The sequence below is a fragment of the Trachypithecus francoisi genome, unplaced genomic scaffold (genome assembly GCF_009764315.1).
Source record: "Trachypithecus francoisi isolate TF-2019V2 unplaced genomic scaffold, Tfra_2.0 Lachesis_group1, whole genome shotgun sequence".
In the NCBI taxonomy this organism is placed as follows: Eukaryota; Metazoa; Chordata; class Mammalia; order Primates; family Cercopithecidae; genus Trachypithecus; species Trachypithecus francoisi.
In genome coordinates, this window is record NW_022681454.1 from 40,730,238 (window position 1) to 40,752,452 (window position 22,215).

Sequence of the window (22,215 nt, forward strand, 5' to 3'; positions counted from 1 at the left end):
AGCTGGGACTATAGGCGTGTGCCACCACATTCAGCTAATTTTTAGTAATTTTAGTAGAGACAGGGTTTCACCATGTTAGCCAGGATGGTCTCAATCTCCTGACCTCATGATCTGCCTGCCTCAGCCTCCTAAAGTGCTGGGATTACAGGCGTGAGCCATGTGCCTGGCCAATTTTTGTATTTTTAGTAGAGATGGAGTTTCACCATATTGGGCAGGCTGGTCTCGAACTCCTGGCCTCAAGCGATCTGCCCACCTCAGCCTCCCAAAGTGCTGGGATTACAGGCATGAGCCAACATGCCTGGCAAAAGCAGACTCTATTTTAAAAAACAGCCAGAACTACTTATTCTCTCCCTAAATCTCTCCTTTACAACTCTCTTAGTGTAAGTAGAATTTGCTTATGTGTTTACTTTTCTTCAAAAAGGCATCTACAGACCTCTTAGCTGTGACTCAGGCTAACTTTTCAAAGTCCCTTTTACAGCAGCACCAGCAGGTGATACCTACCTAGAGTATTTCCACGATAGGACATCTCGTTTCTTTAATAAATCAGCCTGTTCTGTTGGTGGAAAGCTCCAGTGAATAATATATATATGTCTTCTTAAAACATTTTTATGGCCGGGTGCGGTGGCTCAAGCCTGTAATCCCAGCACTTTGGGAGGCCGAGACGGGCGGATCACGAGGTCAGGAGATCGAGCCCATCCTGGCTAACACGGTGAAACCCCGTCTCTACTAAAAAATACAAAAAACTAGCTGGGCGACGTGGCGGGCGCCTGTAGTCCCAGCTACTCGGGAGGCTAAGGCAGAAGAATGGCCTAAATCCAGGAGGCGGAGCTTGCAGTGAGCTGAGATCCGGCCACTGCACTCCAGCCTGGACGGCAGAGTGAGACTCCGTCTCAAAAAAAAAAAATTTTTTTTAATATATTATTTTTCATTTTATTATTTCAAGACAGGGTCTCACTCTGTTGGCCAGGCTGGAGTGCAGTGGTGCAATCACAACTCATTGTAGCCTCGACCTCCTGGACTCAAGCGATCCTTCCGTCTCAGCCTTCCAAGTAGCTGGGACTACAGACACTTGCCACCACGCCTGGCTCAAAATATATTTTTTCTAAATGATGAACGGAACCTTGCCTCCCTGTAACTTCTGCTTGTAGGATCCAGTTTTGCCTTCTGGAGCGGCACAGAACAAGCTGACCTTGTCAGCTGCACGAGAGCCCATGTAACTGGCAGGAACTCGCCTGTCCTTTTCTGTTAGATTCACATTACACGCAATCTCTCACCAGTTCTCTGCTGCTGGGATTCCTTACCAAGTATCCACAATTTGATAACATCTTTCACATCAATCACATTTGCTCAGGTCAAATACATGGCATGTTTTATTCAGGGGAATTTGTGAAGGCTGGCACACGATAGGCATTCAATAAATGGTAGGTACCATATTATAAATGAGGAAAAAGAAGTCAAACAAAAAGCCCACTTTGAAATACTGTCTCCTTATCCATGAGGGATTTTTCTTTTTTCTTTTTGAGATGGAGTCTTGCTCTGTTGCTCAGGCTGGAGTGCAGTGGTGCCATCTCGGCTCACTGCAACCTCTGCCTCCCAGGTTCAAGAAATTCTCCTGCCTCAGCCTCCCGAGTAGCTAGGATTACAGGCGTGTGACACCACACCTGGCTAATTTTTGTATTTTTTGTAGAGACGGGGCTTCACCATGTTGGCCAGGGTGGTCTCAAATTCCTGACCTCAAGTGATCCGCCCGCCTCGGCCTCCCAAAGTGCTGGGATTACAGGCATGAGCCATTGTGCCTGGCCCCACAAGGGGTGTTTTTAATAATATTTGCGCTCATATGAATAATACTAAGACTTGCTAAAATGTACCCAATGACCATTTCCTCCCAGCTTATCTTTCTATTGATGCTACTGCAAAGGGCAGGTCCCATCTGCAAATAAGGATAAGATAGCAGCAAAGGGATTGGATCCAAACATTGCACTTCTGGCACTTTACGACAAAGGGCTTTCTCTCTTCTTTGTTTCACCTGTGCAGGGCCCAGCATGAGATCAAAAATAGAATTCAAAAGGTAAGCCCACATGAGAACAGTGAAATTATAGGGTTCCTGGGCTATACAAAAATGTGGGTTGTTGACAGTCTGTACAAGGTCTGGAGGAAGAATGAGTCCTGTTTTCAAGACTGGATGCTTTGATTTTCTGACTGCACTTTGAAAATCTTGTTTTGAGAGTGGGAGGAACTGGGAAGTAAAAGTACATGAGAAACTTCATCTTTCTAGATGGTCAATCCAGAATGACCCCCCCCAACACACACACGGAAGACTTTGGTTTTCTGTTTTTTTTTTTGAGACGGAGTCTCCCTCTGTGGCCCAGGCTGGAGTGCAGTGGCCGGATCTCAGCTCACTGCAAGCTCCGCCTCCCAGGTTCACGCCATTCTCCTGCCTCAGCCTCCCGAGTAGCTGGGACTACAGGCGCCCGCCACCTCGCCCGGCTAGTTTTTTGTATTTTTTTTTTAGTAGAGACGGGGTTTCACCGTGTTAGCCAGGATGGTCTCGATCTCCTGACCTCGTGATCCGCCCGTCTCGGCCTCCCAAAGTGCTGGGATTACAGGCTTGAGCCACCGCGCCCGGCCTTGGTTTTCTGTTCTTTTTAACCCAATGTTACATGTATCATACGCACACATCACTAATGTCACAAAGTTCAGGCTCTTGCTTGGTAACCTTAACTTACTTTCTCCTTTGCAAGCTTAAAAAGATGCTAAGTTTTTTAGCCTCTGAAAGGAGCATCCCAGGTACTCGTCACCTGGGTAAACACACAGGCTTGGCAGGGAATTCTTCACCAGGCACGTTCATGAGACACAGAGCGTGTAAACAGAGATCTGAAATTCTACCACCTGCAATCATTGAGGTCGCTTGGGCAAACTAGAATCTGTAGCCCTCTCTACAACAGAGTCCTGTTGTTAATATTCAGAGCAACTGCTTCCCAGCGAGGACACCCACATAAACAAGGAGGATAGGAACTAGCAAACACCTGAAAATATCTTCACCATTGCCTCTGATGGGACTGGCTGTTATTTTACATGAAGGAGCTCACATTCACACGCACAGCCCTCAGCCTCCAGAACCTTCCACCACCTCCCCCGCCAGGGTCTCCTCAAAGTGATTTAAAAAGTCAGTGAAGTTGGCAAATTTTCTTAATCACACTCTCTGGAAGACCAGCCCTGGAGGTGTCGCCACCCAATCTATGCTGTCTCTCCCTCTTAACCACTGGGCAATGACAGCAGCACATCACTGAGGAAAATAGTCACCAGCAGGGGGCAGTCACAACACCAGTGTGGCAGGAAATACCGGCTGAGGACTCATCACTTCCAGCTCCCAACCAACTCTGACACAACGAGGAGATCTACCTTCCTTTCTCTCCACTTTGCCCAGCAGGAACAATCATCATTCTTTCAAGGAGAAAAATCTCAAAATTCCCTTCTTCCATTAAAAGTGTAGTTTTTATTAAGTGGTAGAGCTATGGAATCGTGGAGTTTAAAGTCCCCAATCAATCAAACGGGCAGGCGGACACGCAGAGCACTGGAAAAACACAACTGAGGCTTTCGTTTCGTCTTTTCCATGGTTCTACCCTTCTTGTGGTGGGGAGGGAGGACCATATATTTGGCTAATAACTGACACTGAAACTGAATCAGTGCTTCTGGCTAGGCTAGTAGCCTAGTGCCAACCCTTACCAATCAAATTCTAGAGAATATGTAACATAAGCACTAATATTAATTTTTCTTTTCTTTTCATTTATTTATTTTCTTTGAGACAGGATATCTCTCTGTTGCCCAGGCTGGAGTGCAGTGGTGCCATTTTGGTTCACTGCAACCACCACCTCCCAGGTTCAAGTGATTCTCCTGCCTCAGCCTCCCAAGTAGCTGGGATCACAGGTGCCCACCACCACGCCTAGCTAATTTTTTGTATTCTTAGTAGAGATGAGATTTCACCATGTTGGCCAGGCTGGTCTTGAACTCCTGACCTCGAGTGATCCACTCACTTCGGCCTCCCAAAGTGTTGGGATTACAGGTGTGAGCCACCACACCCGGCCATGATATTGATTTTTCCAGAAGCATGAAAAGCCTCCTTCTACAATATGGTACATACCCTATTTCCATCACATTCACTCCCTGTCACGCTGATGAGATTTTTCTCAGTCGTTAGTAAGAGTGACCACATTGGTGTTAGACTTAATCACTCAGTCCATCACCTTCTACAACCAGGGTCAAACACAGCAGAGGATGAGGGACGCAGACGCAATTCCAGACTCGGTTTTAAATGCTGGTGATAAAAGGCGAAACGAAACCAAACAAAACAGAAGTTCTGACTTTCAAAGACAAGGATGGTTGTGAGGATGGCAATGCGACATGAAGAAAGCAAGTGAGCTTTGCCAGACATGTTAAGACACCACAAAGCGGGGAGAAGTGAAAATCGGCCGGTTACCTCTCTCTGAATCCGGGAAGGCATGAGGGAACAGAGCAGAAACAACACGTTAGCATTCACACGGCTTCCCGCAAATAACACAGTCCCGTTAACAGCGAGTCTGAGCACTGACAGCTCATCTCATTTCCCAACTCTGCAGCGATTAATAGGCTTTCCGTGCTTATTTTAGGTCAACTGTACCGCCCAGAAGTGTGTATTTTGAGCCACATTACGATGAAGCCAAGAGATGCCAGCTGAATTTACAGAGGCAACATATCAACCGGGGGAGGTAATCAAGCTTAAAATATCACAGTCAAATACAGGAAACTGTTTGCAGTAAACACTGGCAGAGGACGTGTCTTCATTTTCCAGCTCCACCTGCTCCCAGTACAAAACATACAGAAACAACGGCATGGACACAACCTTACCTGTTTTACCGACATTCCGGACACTCTATTAACAGAGCTACATCACTGGAATCCAGGCACTTTTCCTGAGATGCATCCTTACAGGGCAACAGGGAGGGAGGGGGGCAGCACAGAAGGTCAAGGGCAGGGGTGGGAAGTGGGAGAGACAGGAGATGACAGCTCAAAGGGGGAGAGATCAGAGATGTGTCAGCAAAGAGAGGAATGGAACAGAGAGAGGGGCAGAGTGCAAGTCTGGTTGGGGCCACACTCTTGGAGTTCCCTCCCTGAGCTGCCCAGAGCTGCCCGGGACCCTAATGAAGTCACTTAACCCCCTGACCCATGGGGCTCACACCATTCCTTTCTGGCCTTGTCACAGCCAATCTGCATGCGCCGTACACAAAGCAACTGGACCAAAGAGGCAGGGAGTACTGGATAGATAATGAGGAGGAAAGGAAGAAAACCAGTGTTCACAGAAACCCATTCTCTCGGGCGCTCTACGGCCAGGGTCATGGAGCGGCCAGCAGGACCCTGCAGGGATGGAGCTAAAATCATGGCATGAAATGCCAAGTGCACCAGTCAGTGAACCACAAAGTCATGAAGTGGAAAGGAAGAGCTGCTCACCCTGAGGCAGAACAATGACCATGGCACACTAGTAAGTGGGGCAAAAACAAAGCCAAGTTGTACATGCATGGTCTTATAAAAACAACAAAATGTTTGCATGTGTATTTTTATATATACACAGTGAAAAACTTGGAATATAACACCCGAACTGTCAACTGTAATATGGAAAGGGGATTATAGAGGCTTTTACTTTATCTCTTTGAAAATTACACAATAAGCACATTTGACTTCTGTGATAAAATATGCAAATCTACCTCAGTACTGAAGGGAAGCCATTGTGGTCAGCATGCCCCAGGGCAGCTAAAAGGACTAATATTAATGATTACAATAACACCAGCCAACAGTTACCCTTTATTGAGCTCTGTTTGGCCCCTAACAGTAACTGAACAAGGTCAATATTACTCTTCTGACAGATGAGGAAACAGGTCACATAGCTACTACGTGGGGAATAGAGTTTGACGGTAAGCTGTAGGACTCAAATTCCAGTCTTAGATGCACCATGATGGGTACTCCATATTTCTACACAGTCCTGCAGAGCCCCCAACGGTTTGTCTCCTAAATGGCAAACACAGTCCCTACGCACAGGTATTCACGGTAGGGCCAAAGGGTTTGGCCAAGAACCTAGGGTTTTAGAGGAACAGGGAACATTTCTCTTTTGGTGAACTTTTGTAGGGAAAGAGGTGGCTAAAAATTTCTAGGAGGGTCTTTGGGCTGAAGAGGCAGACACAGCTGTGCTCAAATCCAGATGGGTAGCCACATTCCTTCAAGTACACTGCCTACCTTTACTCAACACAGATTTCCAGGGCCCCACTGTGTGCCAGGCACACTGTGTTACACGGTAAGCCCTGTGAAACCTGTTTCCTCATCACTGAAGAGGGGATAAGGACACCTCCTCATGCTCATAATGCTCAGGGGCACTATAAGCATGAAGTTAAATGGGATGATGTGTGCACGGCAGTGCCGGGCATGTAACAAAGCTGCAATAACCTGCAATGTTAACAGCTATTATCACTGCGTCATCCAACAGCTTCATCTCTTTGGCTGGGTTGTACTGGGCAGCATTTGAGATGGACTGTCTCCCACGGAAGGACAGTGACCTGGGGGAGCGGCAGGGGCCCTCTGCTCAGGTTTGCTAGACCCCAGCTGATACACGATGCTGGAGAGTCACCTCTTGGCTGAGTTCCCTCTGTGCTACTCGGTTCCACCTATCAAAGCCATGATTGGGTAGCAATTTACAAGATCAGCAAAGGACCCAGAGACCTGGATGCTGGTCCCAGTCTGAATCCACAGCTGGGTAACATTATGCAAGTTACACAACCTCCCTAATTCTTGGGTTCCTAAACTCAGAATGGATGCGCTAGGAACTTCTTAGTGCCCAGATTTTTATCAGAACAGGATTTGTTAGTGCTTTGACTTGCTTTTAATTATACCAAATGTTTTCAATTTCTTTTTCTTAATAAAAAGCCCACCCGTAGTATGTGACAAAAACTTTAAAAACCTAACAATCTGAGAATACAACCTGTATCTTTTGTGTATAATTATTATTGTAGCCTTGGATATTTTAAATCAGATCCATTGCTAGTGATTCACTTAAAAACATACCATCGAGATGTAGCTACTGTGTTTTTCCCTGAAGGCAGACTTGGAAAAAACGATACTGCAAACTTTTGACCCAGTTAATTCATTTGGGGTTAATAAACACTGCTTGATTTAAGTCTCAAAGTGAAAATCAGCCATAAATAGAGACCGCAGAGTGATCTTTGAAGTGTCATTCAAAAACCCAGAGGAGTCACAGACAGTGCCAGCAGCTACACCAGTTCAGCACCTTATAAATGTGCTGGGAAGAAAACATCAGTTCAAAGCTGGGCTTCTGCACAAGACAAGCCCGTCTGAGAGTGGAGAAGGCTAAATTCAGTGCCAGGCGTAAGCTTACTCCCTTCTCACTGTACAAGATGCCAGTGGGAAGAATTAAACCCCAAGATTAATTCCACGTGAGCCGCACACCCCCAGGCTGCCTGATCAGCATGCTCTCTGCGGCTGTTCCTTGGGAAAATAAATGCGGGAGTAATTGGCAATGTTTTCATTAATATAAGCCTGAAATAACAGAAGTACTTGGCATGTGTAACTGGAATCCTAATGAAAAGAAAATTCCTCAAAAAAAAAAAAAAAAAAACCAGCACACCAGAACGACAATGTCTATTCCAGTTTTTTGGAAGAGGACGCCGTCTCCTGTTCCCTGGCACGGCCACCTACTTCTCATGCTGCGCACGACTGCCCACTTTTCACAAACTGAGCACGCGAGGCAAGGACTTGCCAATAGACTTCTCACTCCATTTTTGCAGAAGTCTCTGTTGCGTCCTTCTTTCTGATGCTTGTCTTTCATCACTGGCCATCTCTCGAGCATTTTGAGCACACATCTCACCATTATCCACAGGACAATGAAGTAAACGCTGCAAAACGTTACGTCATGAAAATTCTTGCACCAGCTCCTGAGTCTGACAGTTTATTTTTTCCCTCCAGCTTCAGGTGTGTGTGTGTGTGTGTGTGTGATTTATTAGCTGTCTGTCCTTGGTCAGGGCCCTTAGTCTCTTCGTTTTTCAGTTTCTTCATCTGTAAAATGGGAATCATAGAGGCCCTCAGGTCCTGAGAGTGCCAAAAGATTCCATTATTTAATCCATATACAGCTCCTACAGGGTGGCGGCTTGAGTATGGCCTTACAGCGCAGGCCAGGCCAACCACTATGTGAGAGAGGGAAGGGGATGAGAGAGGGAAGGGGAGCTCCACCAGGAGAAAGGAAAGGTTCCTGATCTGTTTTGGATCAAGGCACCTTTGCATCCGATGAAAACACTCCAAAAAAATAAAAAAGTGCACAGACTCACAATTTCATACACAATTTTGGAGGGGTGCAGAGCTGGAACAGTTCAGTGATTCTTGAAACTCAATCCCAGGCCCCTTTAGAATCTACATGCCGCAGGTTAAAGGCCTCTGAACAGAAATGAATACTGAATTTATGCAAATTTATCATCTGATTTCTGGCTGATATTCAGAGAATTCATCTCAGGGAAAGGTTCTGTCCTTCCCAGGATCAACTGGTGACACGAACACCTGCCTCTGACCAAGCGTGCCTTCCTTTCCAAAGCAAGCTCCCCTCCCACCTCACTGTCCTGTCCAGCAATGCCATGATGGGAAAGTTAGAATTCCAGCATTTAAGAGTGTAAAGCTAGGATTTAAAGTGGTTAAGGTTATTGAAATTCAAGGCACATTCTTCTAAACAAAGGACTTTCTCATGCCATTGGAGGGAAGATACAATAGTTACCAGTTCGCTTACTAATGAGGGGGAAAAGGATATTTAAAAGCAACCAGGAAATGAGTATTTTTAAAAGTCCATCTTTGAAGACTTTAAGCAAGAATTAACGAGCTTCAGCTTTCATCTGTGCTATATCAGATTTTTTAAAAAATGCAAAAATCTTGCATCTCTGAATATCTGAGAGAAAGAAGAATACACACACAACTTATATTTAGTTGTTAAGTGAGAGATAATTTATGCCATGTTCCAGTTTCAACTTTAAAGTTTAGGGTATAATGAAAGGATAACGTTACATAAATTCTACCTGAACTGTGAAACCATGGGTTAGCTTCCTTTCTGAAAGTCAAGATGGTAAAACAAAAATAAAAAATCCTAGGTCAGGCATGGTGGCTCATACTTGTAATCCTAGCACTTTGGGAGGCTGAGGCAGGTGAATCACTTGAGGCCAGGAGTTCAAGACCAGCCTGACAACATAACAAAACCCCTAAAAATACAAAAATTAGCCGGGCATGGTGGCTCACACCTGTAGTCCCAGTTACTCAGGAGGCTGAGATGTGAGAATCACTTGAACCCGGGAGGTAGAGGTTACACTGAGCTGAGACTGTGCCTCTGCACTTCTGCCTGGGCGACAGAGCAAGACTGTCTCAAAAAGACAAAACAAAACACCTTGACACCAGAAGGCTCCTATCCGATAAAGCACAGGAACGCATAAGGATTTAGAACTGATTCAGAGCAGGGAAAGTGACAGCACAGTGGTTTCCATGCCAGAACGCCATCAAGGTACAAACTCCTGGCAAGGTGCAGACAAGACTCCTACTTAAAAACCTGGTGAGCACCCAGCCACGTGGAGGACCTCCAGTGGATATGGCATATTCTTAAATCACTTTTTGAATTTTCAGTGGGCTTTCTTTGTGCAGTTCAAAGGAGTACTAGGGTAGATAACATGAAAAGCCAATACATATGGCCTTCATTTGAATTTTGTTTGTTGTTTTGGCTTTTTTTTTTTTTTTTAGAGATGGGATCTTGCTCTGCTGCCCAGGCAGGAGTGCAGTAGCATGATCATAGCTTACTGCATCCTCAGACTACTGGGCTCAAGCAATGCTCTGGCCTCAACCTCTCAAGCAGCGGGGGCTATAGGTGTTTGCCATCAAACCCGGCAAATTTTTTATTTTTTGCATAAATGAGGCTTCACGATGTTGCAAAGGCTGGTCCCAAACTTTTGGGCTCAAGCAATCCACCCACCTCAGTTTCTCAAAGTGTTGGGATTACAGGCATGAGCCACTATGCCCAGGCCTGAATTTTGTTAACTTCCATCTAGATACAAGTATTTCTGGTATAATGTAAACTCAATAATATCTAAAGAAAAGCAGACACCCACCCTAGGAAGGCTGATTACCGCTAACCAAGTAACAGTAGTGGCTCCTGACTATGATGGCTTCTGTCTCACCAGGCTCCGTTCGTGGTGTGCACTGTCACCAAGCCACACAACAACCCTGCAGGGGGATGCATCACGCCTCTCATTTTACAGATGAGGAATCAAAGGGTCAGACAGTTTAAGTTGACTTGCTCCAAAGCCCACAGCTAGCAGGTGGTGGATCTGCAAACAGAATGCAGGCCTGCTGGCTGGGCTCTTCTCTGCCGTGTAGCTCTGGGGCACCTAGCACCTGAGCCTGGCTCCCTCCCAATGAATTGGCTCTGCTCAGGACCCTCCCCTCACTGGAAGTAGCCTCTGCTCTGCCTTTCTCTCTCTGTCCCTACTGGACTTTTGGTTCCATCACTGCTGGAGCTGGTGACGGTAATTAAGTGCTGTGTTTGGTTTAAATTACCTTCCTATCATCCTCTGCTCAGTTGCCACTTATTCCATGACTCCCCTGCTTACAATTTCCCCCACAAACTCCCTGCCTCCAGCCACACTGGGACCATTTTGCTCTGAAACATACAAGCCTGCCCCTGCTTGACAGCCTCTGGGCTTGCTGTTCCGCTGCTTGGTCTGCTTTTCCCCCAGGTCCTCCCCTCATCATCCTGATCATCACTGCCTCCAAAAGAACCCTGAGGATCGCCCAGTCATTGTCAACACTCACAGCCATCTGAAACTACACTGTGTCCCTCTCTCCACCAAAAAAGTAAAGCTCATGGAGCAAGAACCTTTCTGCCTGTTCACTTACCACTGTCAAGCACATAGTAGGCAATCAATCAATATTTTTGAATATGTGAATAACTAAGTAGGGGAAACAGAGAACTCCCTTCTTCCTGATCATGTTGGTAAGAAGCTAAGGGAATGATGCCACAAACAGTAGGGAGGCGGCTGGATTCCTTTTTCTCCTGCTATTGCTCATTGCAGACGGCACTTTTAAAATGAATGACTTTGGTTCACATCCTGTTTTCATGTCAGCTGAAACAATGTTAATAAAACATGTATTTCATCTGAACAGGCAGGAGGCAAGCTCTGAGAAGATTATTAATCTCTCATGACTCTATTTAAAAGCAAAGCAAATCTATACTCTGATCATCTCTAGCAGAAACAACAACGATGTTGCCAGAGCTCCTAACTAGATTCCTTCTTTGGAACATTTGTCTCAATGAGAAATAGCTCCTCTGCTCCTGAAGAAGTCAATATATCAATTTCCCTTGTATATTGATTTCTATCAAGATTTATCCCCAGATAATTTTCTTTATATTTGTGCTCTAAGAGAAATAAACCTCTGCTTATCATTTCGGGAAAAGACCCAAGACAACACATTCCCATACATGCTGAGGCAGTGATGGACTGAAAAGCTGCCCTTTGGGGCGCCCACAAAGTATTCCTCCCGCCCCTCAGAGGTACTAGAGTATAATGGCGGGAGTTAACTTCTTGATATAGTTTGAAAGAATATATACCCTTCCTGTTTACTAAAGTTACTTTTTTTTCTTGAGACAGAGCCTCGCTCGCACTGCCGCCCAGGCTGGAGTGCAGTGGCACCATCTCAACTCACTGCAACCTCTGCCCCCAGGATCAAGCAATTCTCCTGCCTCAGCCTCCCGAGTAGCTGCGATGACTTGGCGCCACCACACCCAGCTAAGTTTTGTATTTTTAGTAGAGACGGGGTTTCGCCATGTTGCCCAGCCTGGTCTCAAGCTCCTCACCTCAGATGATTTGCCTGCCTCAGCCTCCCAGAGTGCTGGGATTACAGGCATGCGCCACCGTGCCCTGCTATTCAGATTACTTTTTATAGGCAGTTTGTCTCTTTGTTTCAGCATCTTTTTTCTCCTTTTTCATTGAATATGATGAAGAATCTTTAAAAAACAAAAACCACAATGCCACTGCTGTAACATCCTGCTTTGTTTTTGTTAAGACACGGAGTCTTAGATGTTGTCCTGGCTGGACACAAACTCCTTGGCTCAAGTGATTTGCCCCCCTCAGGCTCCAGAGTAGCTGGACTACAGGTGGGTACCACTATGCCCAGCTTTGTAATACCCTATTATTATTATTTGAATTTGGCTTCCTGTTATTGTCCATATTTGACAACTAAAATAAGTATGTCATATTAAAAAAGAAAGAGGCTCAAAGCCCCTGACCTTCTGCAGGAAGTCTCTTTGGGGGCTAATTTTCAACACAACACACAGCTGGGCAAAGATGACTGAACCTTGTTACTTCCAAGTGACAAAATCCCTATTTGAATTGTCATTAAGGGTTCTATGTAGGTCCTTCAGATCAGAGATCAGCAAATTATGATCCCCCCAAATCTCCCACTGTTTTGTGAATGAAGAGTATTGGACCACAGCCACACTCATTCACGTATGCAGAGGCTACAGCTCCTTATGTGCCACAATTGCAGAGCTGAGTAGTTGCAACAGAGACCGCATGGCTCCAAAAACCTCAAATATTTAGTATGTGGCCAGTGCCTGGGAGTTCGAGACCAGTATGGACAACATAGCGAGACCTCATCTCTACAAAAAGTTTTTAAAAAAATAGCGAGGTGTGGTGGTGCCTGCCTGTGAGTCTCAGCTATTCAGGAGGCTGAGGCAGGAGGACTGCTTGAGTCCAGGAGGTCAAGGCTGTAGTGAGCTGTGATCACACCACTTGCACTCCAGCCTGGGTGACCGAGTGAGACCTTGTCTCAAGAAAAAAAAAAAAAATCTGGCATTTTACAGAAAAAATTTGCCAACCCCTGCTCTAGAGGACAATCTGTTTCCAGGGTGCAATATACGATATGGACAGCACTGGCTAAATACTTCGTGGAGCCCAGTGCAAAATGAAAATGCAAGCCTCCCTGTCAAAAAAACAATGAACATTTTCAAAATGTTAACAGCAAAGTGTAAACCAATCGAGGGACTCTGTGACTGGCTGAGATGGTAGAATAATTCTTGTTACAGGTGACAAACTCCAGGGCTGGCTAGAAACTCTTCCACCAAGATGCAGGAGTAAGAGCACTGGATGCAGGAGTAAGAGCGTTTACAACTTGCAAATGCTTTAGAACCAAACAACCTTTTGCTCAACTGAAATCTTACACGGATGCCCAACATGTGAAGCAGCAGCCACGCGGACGTCTGCCCCAGCCATTTTATTTCTAAAAGGTTACTAGCAGGCGATAGCTCTTACAGTGTTTTAAGGGGGAGGGCGAACAAAAACAAAACACACCAGAATCCTCAAAAACAGCATTTTCAGGTAACCTGGCAAACAGATGCATGCTCTGATATGACAGAATCAGGCCAACTTGGTCCCGTTGTCAACTGTGCCCTCGGCTGCTGCTTGTCCTCTATCATAATTATTTCAACTGCTATAATTTATTCATCCCCAGACAAGCTTACATGTTATAAGGTACCCAGTCCAGGCTTCTAGATTGAAATGGCTGCCAGCTCCAGTCACTCCTGCCCTTTCCCATCTGCTCATAATACTGACTGCAGAAGGAATATTTTCTATGCATATATATATATATATATATATATATTGCAAAACCAAACCAAAGTTACTTCAAAACTCAAGTTCTCTGACAAACACATCATAAGCTTTCAATTCAAGTTCACAATTCTGCAGCTGGAAGAAGGGGGCAGAGAATCCTATTAGAAACTCAGTATTTAGTTCTACTTTACACCTATAAGGAAATGGCTTCTCTAGCTCTCAAAATGCTCAGTGAATTTCCTGCAAAGTTACTAAGAAAGTTACTTTCTTTTAATTGAAATACATACGGAACAAATTTTATATTTATGAGAGAATATCAACTGTCGGAACTACAGAGGATGCTGCATGTGAAGAAACTTCAAATGTAAATATGGGGCCGGGCGCAGTGGCTCATGCCTGTAATCCCAACACTGAGGCGGGTGGATCACTTGAGGTCAAGAGTTCAAAACCAGCCTGGCCAACATAGTGAAACCCCGTCTCTACTAAAAATACAAAAAATTAGTGGGGTGTGGTGGTGCATGCCTGTAATCCCACCTATTTGGGAGGCTGAGGCAGGAGAATTGCTTGAACCTGGGAGGCGGGGATTGTGGTAAGCCGAGATGGTGCCACTGCACTCCAGCCTGGGTGACAGAGCAAAACTCTGTCTCAAAAAAAAAAAAAAAAGTAATTATGAATGGATTCTTATAAATTGGGAACAAAGGTAGAATAATTCCGTATAAATTAAGGCTTAAACCTGTCTCCTCTTCTTAGTCTGATTCTTTATTTTCACGCCAGAACAAAGAAAAATGCTCAAAGGTCTCATAACTAGTTGAGAAGGACAGAAAGGGTATTGAAGGGTGAAAACATCTTGGAAAAATGGCCAGATACACAAGACTGCACTGGATGGATACGTCTGCTCATCTACACTGGAGAACCAAAGAAAAGTCAAAGTCTTCTTTTTTTTTTTTTTTTTCTGAGACAGAGTGTGTTTCTCTGTCGCCTAGGCTGGAGGGCAGTGGTGCGATCTTAGCTCACTGCAACCTCCACCTCCCAGGTTCAAGAGATTCTCATGCCTCAGCCTCCCTAGTAGCTGGAATTACAGGCATGCACCACCATGCCCGGGTAATTTTTGTATTTTCAGTAGAGACAAGGTTTTGCCATGTTGCCCAGGCTGGTCTTAAACTCCCAGCCTCAAGTGATCCTTTGGGGACACTCGGACTCCTAAAGTGCTGGTAATGCAGGCATGAGCCACCATGTCTGGCCCAAATCAAGGTCTTGACACAACATAAATATGTAAACAGAGTTGTTCCACAGCTTAAATTTCTACAGACATAAACAACGCATCAAAGAAATCAGGTGTGGTCCTAGATCACACCCCTTCCTGTGTCTTGTACCGTCAACTCGGCGAGTTCAACCTCCACGTTTCTCCCATCTGCCTGCTTCTCTTCATGCCCTCTGCCACGTCACTGATCTCTCCTGGACCAGGGCTGGCCAACTGGTCCCTCGGTTTCCACTCCTGTTCCCAATATCCATTCCCTGAGATCTTTTTGTAGGAAATAAACTAGATTATGGCATTCCCCCGGTTAACCCGCTTCACAGGCACCTCATGGCAAAACTTTAACCACTGCCCAGAAGCCCTAATGGATCCTGTCCCCATCCACCTCTTCCAGCACAAACCACTGGCTTCCTCTTCATCCTTGTGCATGTTGAGTGCTCCACCTACTCAGTGCTTTCCTTTTTTTTTTTTTTACGATGGAATTTCGCTAGTTGCCCAGGCTGGAGTGCAATGGCATGATCTCGGCTCACTGCAACCTCCGCCTCCTGGGTTCAAGTGATTCTCCTGCCTCAGCCTCCCGAGTAGCTGGGATTACAGGCATGCACCACCATGTCCGGCTAATTTTTTTGTTATTTTTGGTACAGACGGGGTTCACCATGTTGGTCAGGATGGTTTTGAACTCCTAACCTCAGGTGATCCACCTGCCTCGACCTCCCAAAGTGCTGGGATTACAGGCATGAGCCACCACGCCCAGCCATTCCTCAGTGCTTTCTATTCACTCCCCATGTGGCTGGCTTCTCAGCCTTCAAGCCCAGCTCAAATGTCACCTCCTAGGATGGGCTGCCTCCTGATGGCCCCTTTCCCCTCTGAGCTACTCTGCTGCATCATGTTGTTGATGGTCTTCAAGGCACTCGGCATAACCTATATCATCTTGCTTCCTGAGTTGTTTTTCCAGCTTATCTCCTGCCTCTTCGAACACGGACCTTGTCTGTCTCAGTCCTTCATGCTGCCTCACAAGGTGTCTGACACACGGATGCTCCTTATCTGCCGAACAGCATATTAACCATTAGACTGTAAACATTAAGCACATGGATGGTCAAAATTAAACCCTAAAAGTAGACAATGAAGTATTTTAATCTACATTCATTCATCTGCCCATTCAACAACTGGGTTATTTATGGAGGGCATCCTATACTAGGCACTATGTTAGGGCCCAAGGAATTCAAAAGTCTAAGAACTTCGCAAATATGTCATATTCTGTGTTCAACATAGGCCCTTTAAAAAGACAAGTTACACTACTACTTAGTATGTTTTTCTGTGATCCTAGAGATTTGTGGAAAAATCTGAAAACCTAGATAAGAGGTTATGTGCCATCAGTTTACTCCCCAAAACCCACAAAATGTATATGGAGAGTAAACAGGGACACAGTTAAGTCATCTCTTAACACTCGGGAGACTGGCCAGACATAAAGCTTTGCTCAGCCAGTGGTACAGAATGAAATTCATTTTCCTAGGCCTGGCGTGGTGGCTCATGCCTGTAATCCCAGTACTTTGGGAGGCCAAGATGGACGGATAATCTAATGCCAGGAGCTCGAGACCAGCCTGGCCAACATGGCGAAACCCTGTCTCTACTAAAAATACAAAAAAATTAGCCAGGCGTAGTGGCAGGCACCTGTAATCCCAGCTACTTGGGAGGCTGAGGCAGGAGAATCGCTTGAACCTGGGAGGCAGAGGTTGCAGTAAGCCAAGATTATGTCACTGCACTCCAGCCTGGGTGATAAAAGTGAAACTCCGTCTGCAAAAAAAAAAAAAAAAAAAGAAATTCATCTCCTAGAGGGTTGTCAAGAGGAAAGCTGCAGAGGTTGAGACAAGGAGGCTGCATGACTGATAGTTTTTGTAACAAACTGGAATTACTCCATTCAAATCAATAATGCCAATGTTCGAACTCTTTAGAATTCAGCTCTGCTCCTCCTTGCAGCTGCAGGCTCCTCTGAGAGGTATCCATGGATCAAAGTAAGCAAGTTCAAGATGACCGACTTTAGTGCCCAGTGGCCCACTGTCTGATTAATACTTCCACCCTTGGAGTGCAGATGACCTGAGGCCCCTTGTTGTTTGCACCTACTGCCATGCGTTCAGCTGACCTCCAGGGCAGCAGCAGTATCTTCTTATCTCACCTCGGTGTCATCCACACTGCTTCCCAGGGATGCTCCAGTGCAGAGGACCTGCAATGGGCCCCACACCAGCATAGTGCGAGCTCCAAGAAAGGAAGAAGCCACCTGTTGTATTTACTATACCACTTAATATTATACCAGCATCAATGCCCAGCACATGGCAGGTGTCCAATATATACCTATTAAATAGATTATCCCCACTGCAGAAAAACTGGAACTAAAAATCGTGGCAGCTGTTACAAAAGTGGGTTTCTCACATCTGCAAAATGAGAATGATAAAATCAGGCCAAGATTACAGGCTCATGCCTGTGATCCCAGCACTGTTGGAGAACCGAGGCAGGTGGATCACCTGAGGTCAGCAGTTCGAGACCAGCCTGGCCAACATGGTGAAATCCCGTCTCTACTAAAAAAACAGAAATTAGCCGGGTGTGGTGGTGTGCACTTGTAGTCCCAGCTACTCAGGAGGCTGAGGGAGGAGAATCAACTGAACCCGGGAGATGGAGGTTGCAGTGAGATGAGATCGTGCCACTGCACTACAGCCTGGGCGACAGAGAGGGACTCTGTCTCAAAAAAAAAAAAAAAAAAGAAAAAGAAAAAGGAAACAAAAAGGAAAGTAGGGTTCTTACGGAGCTACACACCATGACACCTTCTTTGATGATACTGGCTGATGCTTTACGGAAAGTCTTTCCCCTCTTAAGCATTTAATTCACACTCTCTTTTACTTATAACTTTTACAAAATTACAGACCACATTTACAAACATGTACTTAGGGCTGTTTTCCTCACAACACATTCTGCTTCTAACCTCTTAGGAAAGGCCTCAGGACACTTAATAATTCCTTTCTGAAAGCAACTAACTAAAAGGCAGCAGCAAGGATCTGAACTTTAGAGAGAATCTTACAAACTACTCTTGTGTCAGAGCTTGGCTGGAGGAGGGGCCAACTGCTCAATGGCCTAAGAAAACCTAAAAGAGAACAGCATGAGGAAAGCAGGCAGAACCCCCATTCACAATACAAGTCAAAGCCAGGCTGCAGCTGCAGAGTTATAAAAAGAAAGAAAAAAGACTAATGGGATTGCCTCCTCCTCCCGCCTTCTCCCACCCAAGGCAGTAATGAAGATTCACAGCTACACATTAATTAGGGAATCCACAGACGCGCCTGGTTACAATATTGGTATAGGGAAACAGATAATAGAAAAGGCACAGATTCCCCCACAACCTAATAGAGTGTTGTAAGCAATATTTAAATCATCACGCCTCTCTTTTCAAAAACACTACTTCTTTCTCAATGCCAAGAGCTGGCTGCGTTTCTACATTTGGGAAATTTGAGATATTTTCTCACACGGAAGTCACACCAATATTCTAAATCATTTGGAAATGCAGTTTTTCTACACGAAAGGATATTTCTTTTAATCCAAATATTGGATTACCAAAATTTGGATTTCTTTCAGTCCTAATGTAGACAGGAAGACAGAAATGTGGCCTTACCACGGGGCATGTTAAGGTGAAGGCAGTCACTGCCTCAATCACAGAACGCTGTCCACGGCAGAAATGCCCCGTGCAGACCCCATCAATGAATAGCCCACCCCAAACAGTCTTGGTGCACGGGCGCATTGGGGGTCCAAGGATGGTTCCCCCCATTTTATACATGCCTCACTCCTCCTTCCCACCGGCGGGGCCCCCTCTTCAGCCCTTCCAACCGCCCAGGACCAGGCATCTCGCTAAGCGCTGACTCGGGGAAGGGAGGGCGCAGCCTTTGTCCCGCGGGTCTCCCGCGCCCACCTCGCCGTCCCTGCCTCGACCCCCGTTCCCTGTGAACGCACCTGCAAACAAAGGCGCGCCGTTCCTTCACCAACTTCCTCACCTTTGTCTCCCGGTCCTTCTGAGGTCAGGCGGGGATGCCGCCCCAGGTGCTACGACGAGCCTCAGGGTACCGGCACCAGCCAGCGGATGCCGTCGCTCAAGCAGCAGCGCGCACTGCCCGGGGCTCAAGTTGAAGCGAGCGGCGCCCGCGCCTCCCCGCCCCGCCCGCGCTGCCCGCCCGCCGCCGCCGCCCATTGGCTGCTGGGGAGGCGCGTGGCCCCGCCCCGCCTGGCCGCACTCCAGCTGAGTGCTCCCGCGAGGTGCTCCCGCCAGATGCTCCCACCTGCTAAAGGCCTGGTTCAGGGCCGGCAAAGAGGATCCGCCACCCCACATACTCCCTTCCTGGAACGAACGTTTCCCTTTTTGGACTCTCAGGACTTAGAAAGTTCATTCAAAGCCACTGAACCTCTTTAGAAAAAGTTGATGCTCTAGGCCTGCTGGGTTTCTGTTTTCTTTTTTTTTCTGTTTTTTGAGACGGAGTCTCGCTCTGTCGCCTGGGCTGGAGCGCAGTGGCCGGATCTCAGCTCACTGCAAGCTCCGCCTCCCGGGTTTACGCCATTCTCCTGCCTCAGCCTCCCAAGTAGCTGGGACTACAGGCGCCAGCCACCTCGCCCGGCTAGCTTTTTTTGTATTTTTTAGTAGAGACAGGGTTTCACCGTGTTAGCCAGGATGGTCTCGAACTCCCGACCTCGTGATCCGCCCGTCTCGGCCTCCCAAAGTGCTGGGATTACAGGCTTGAGCCACCGCGCCCGGCCTTTCTTTTATTTTCTTTTTGAGACAGGGTCTCGCTCTTTCGCCCAGGCTGGAGTGCAGTGACTCGATCTCGACTCACTGCAACCTCCGCTTCCTGGGTTCAAGTGATTCTCCTGCCTCAGCCTCCCTAGCAGCTGGGATTACAGGCACCCGCCACCATGCCTGCCTAATTTTTTCTATTTTTATTTAGTAGAGACGGGGTTTCACCGTGTTGGCCAGACTGGTCTCAAACTCCTGGTCTCAAGTTAGCCGCCCGCCTTGGCCTCCCAAAACGCTGGGATTACAGGGGTGAGCCACTGCACTAGGCTAGGTTTCTATGATCCTGATTGTGGGGAGATGGGGGGTGGGGAGGGTTGGTTGGGGAAAGGAGGTATTATTGCAGCCCACAGTCAAAAAGCCTTTGGGCAGAAAGACAGAAACCAAACTGTAGTTTGATAAATCTGAAGAATCAGATTTCAAGACGCAGCAAATCCTGAATGGAGCTGGCAAGTGTTTCCAGATTACCTGTCAATTTACACAAAGCACTTAGCAGTTCACCCCTACACCCTTTTGTAATCCCTACCTCTTTTAAGACACCTTTTGTTTATAGCCGACTTGAAGCCAAGATCCCACAGGCACCCCCCTCCCCCCATATACATGGAAGCAGAAAATGTCCAACTGGCTAAGTGACAGCACTTTAAGAGTCCTGGCTAGCCACTAGTCAATATATAAGTTGGAAAAGAAAATCCAAGGTCTCTTACTGACTGTATTCTGTGAGCACTAAAAGTACTTCCTCGTTCTAATTGTTTCTGGGCAAGCATAAGTTATGTGGCCAATTAACAAAGTGAAATAGGGAAGCTGAGGCAGGAGAATTGCTCGAACCTGGGAGGCGGAGGTCGCAGTGAGCCGAGATCGCGCCACTGCCCTCCAGCCTCAGTGACAGAGTGAGACTCCGTCTCAAAAAAAAAAAAAATAAGAGCGAAATAGGCAGAGCATATCTGCCATGTTTTTGGGTATATTCAAAGCCTCATACACTCCTTTTACAAAGAAAGGAACAGAAAATAGGAAATACACATGGAAAATCACGGGAGTATGTAAGTAGCAGGTCTTGTTTGGGTTTGGTAAAACACACCACAGGTGTACAGAAAACTTTAATGTTCATGTTTCAACGAGGATCAGGAGTCTTCTCATTTGTTCAACATTTACTAAGCTCCTCCTAAGTGCCAGGTTCTGTGCAGAAAATTTTATATTAGGCTTTTCCAGTTAACAGTTTTTTTAGGGAGAGCATGATTTAACTCATGCTGTTTCTGAATCTATGATCAGTAACACTTCAATTATTCGTTAGAGTTATTGACAGTAAACTGCTCTGGCAACCACAGTTGTTTGGAACACAGCCCAAACTGCAAGTGAGGCTAGAAGGTTTGAGACTTGGGGTTCAGCAGCCAGAACAGAGAGCAGCAAGCTCAGAGACAAGAAACAAGTTAACAGGATTGTACTTGTCACCCCTTCAAAGGCTGCCTCTCCTTCCTTACACATCATTCCAGTGAATTTGGTTGTCTGATTCTCTGTCTATAGGAGGGCAGAAGCAACAACTAGATGGGTCTGCCAGATGTCCACAGGGTGCGGCAAGTGTGACAGCTGAGGGTCTGCTGGCAGGAAGTCATGTGTGACAAGTCCTGCCAATTCTGCCTCCTCCTGCTCTCTCCAACTTGCCCCCTTCTCTCAACTCCACGCTGCCACCCTAGTTGCAGCCATCATCTCTCATCAGGAGGGCTGCTGTCATTTTTTTTTTTGAGACAGAGTCTCACTAGTGCAGTGGCCGCTATCTTGGCTCACTGCAACCTCCTCCTCTTGGGTTCAAGTGATTCTCGTGCTTCAGAGAGGGGGTTTTGCTATGTTGGCCAGGCTGGTCTTGAACTCCTGACCTCAAGTAATCTACCCACCTCAGCCTCCCAAAGTGCTGGGATTTCAGATGTGAGCCACCGCACATGGCTGCAGTAGTGTTTTAACAGTCTCCCTGCCTCCACTGATCTCTAACAAGCTATTCTCACAGGAGCCACCCGTGTATCCCTTCAAAAACAAAAATCACAAATATGAGTATCCATGCCCAAACCTTAAAACCACACAGTGGCTTCCCATTGCACTGAAGACAAAGTCTCCATCACTTTCAGGGTCTCCCAGGATGGTCGCCTGGGATCAGGTCCCTGCTTCTATCTCCAGTGCGACAACCACATTCCCTCCTCTTGGTCTCTGCTCCAGTCCCCTTTTCTTCTTCCAGTTCCTGGACCGTGCCCAGCTACTTTCCACCTCAGAGCCTTTGCACTGACTGTGACCCTCCTAGAATGCTTTCCCCTGCACTGCTCACCTGATGAATCCCTCTCATCTTTTAGGAATCTCAGTCCAAAAGTTGATTCCTTTGGAAGATGTCTGACAGGCAGTGTCCTCCCTGACAGCATCCCAGCCTTTTCCTTCCTACCCTGCTGCAGCTAGGTATTAAATATGTGGAAAATCATCCATTTATTATTCAT

At 46.4% G+C, this 22,215-nt stretch overlaps 1 protein-coding gene across 7 annotated transcripts in view; it reads right to left on the reverse strand.

Annotated features, from left to right (window-relative positions):
* The window catches only part of APBB2 (amyloid beta precursor protein binding family B member 2), a 423,550-nt gene that overhangs the window by 27,051 nt on the left and 374,284 nt on the right, over positions 1-22,215 (reverse strand). For 6 of the 7 annotated variants that reach the window (XM_033214066.1, XM_033214071.1, XM_033214070.1 and 3 more), the window contains one exon: positions 4,478-4,483. In XM_033214066.1, the coding sequence (XP_033069957.1) occupies positions 4,478-4,483 (6 nt within the window). Of the gene's footprint in view, positions 1-4,477; positions 4,484-18,915; positions 19,083-22,215 lie in introns of those variants that run through there. The other variant, XM_033214072.1, reaches the window with a different exon arrangement.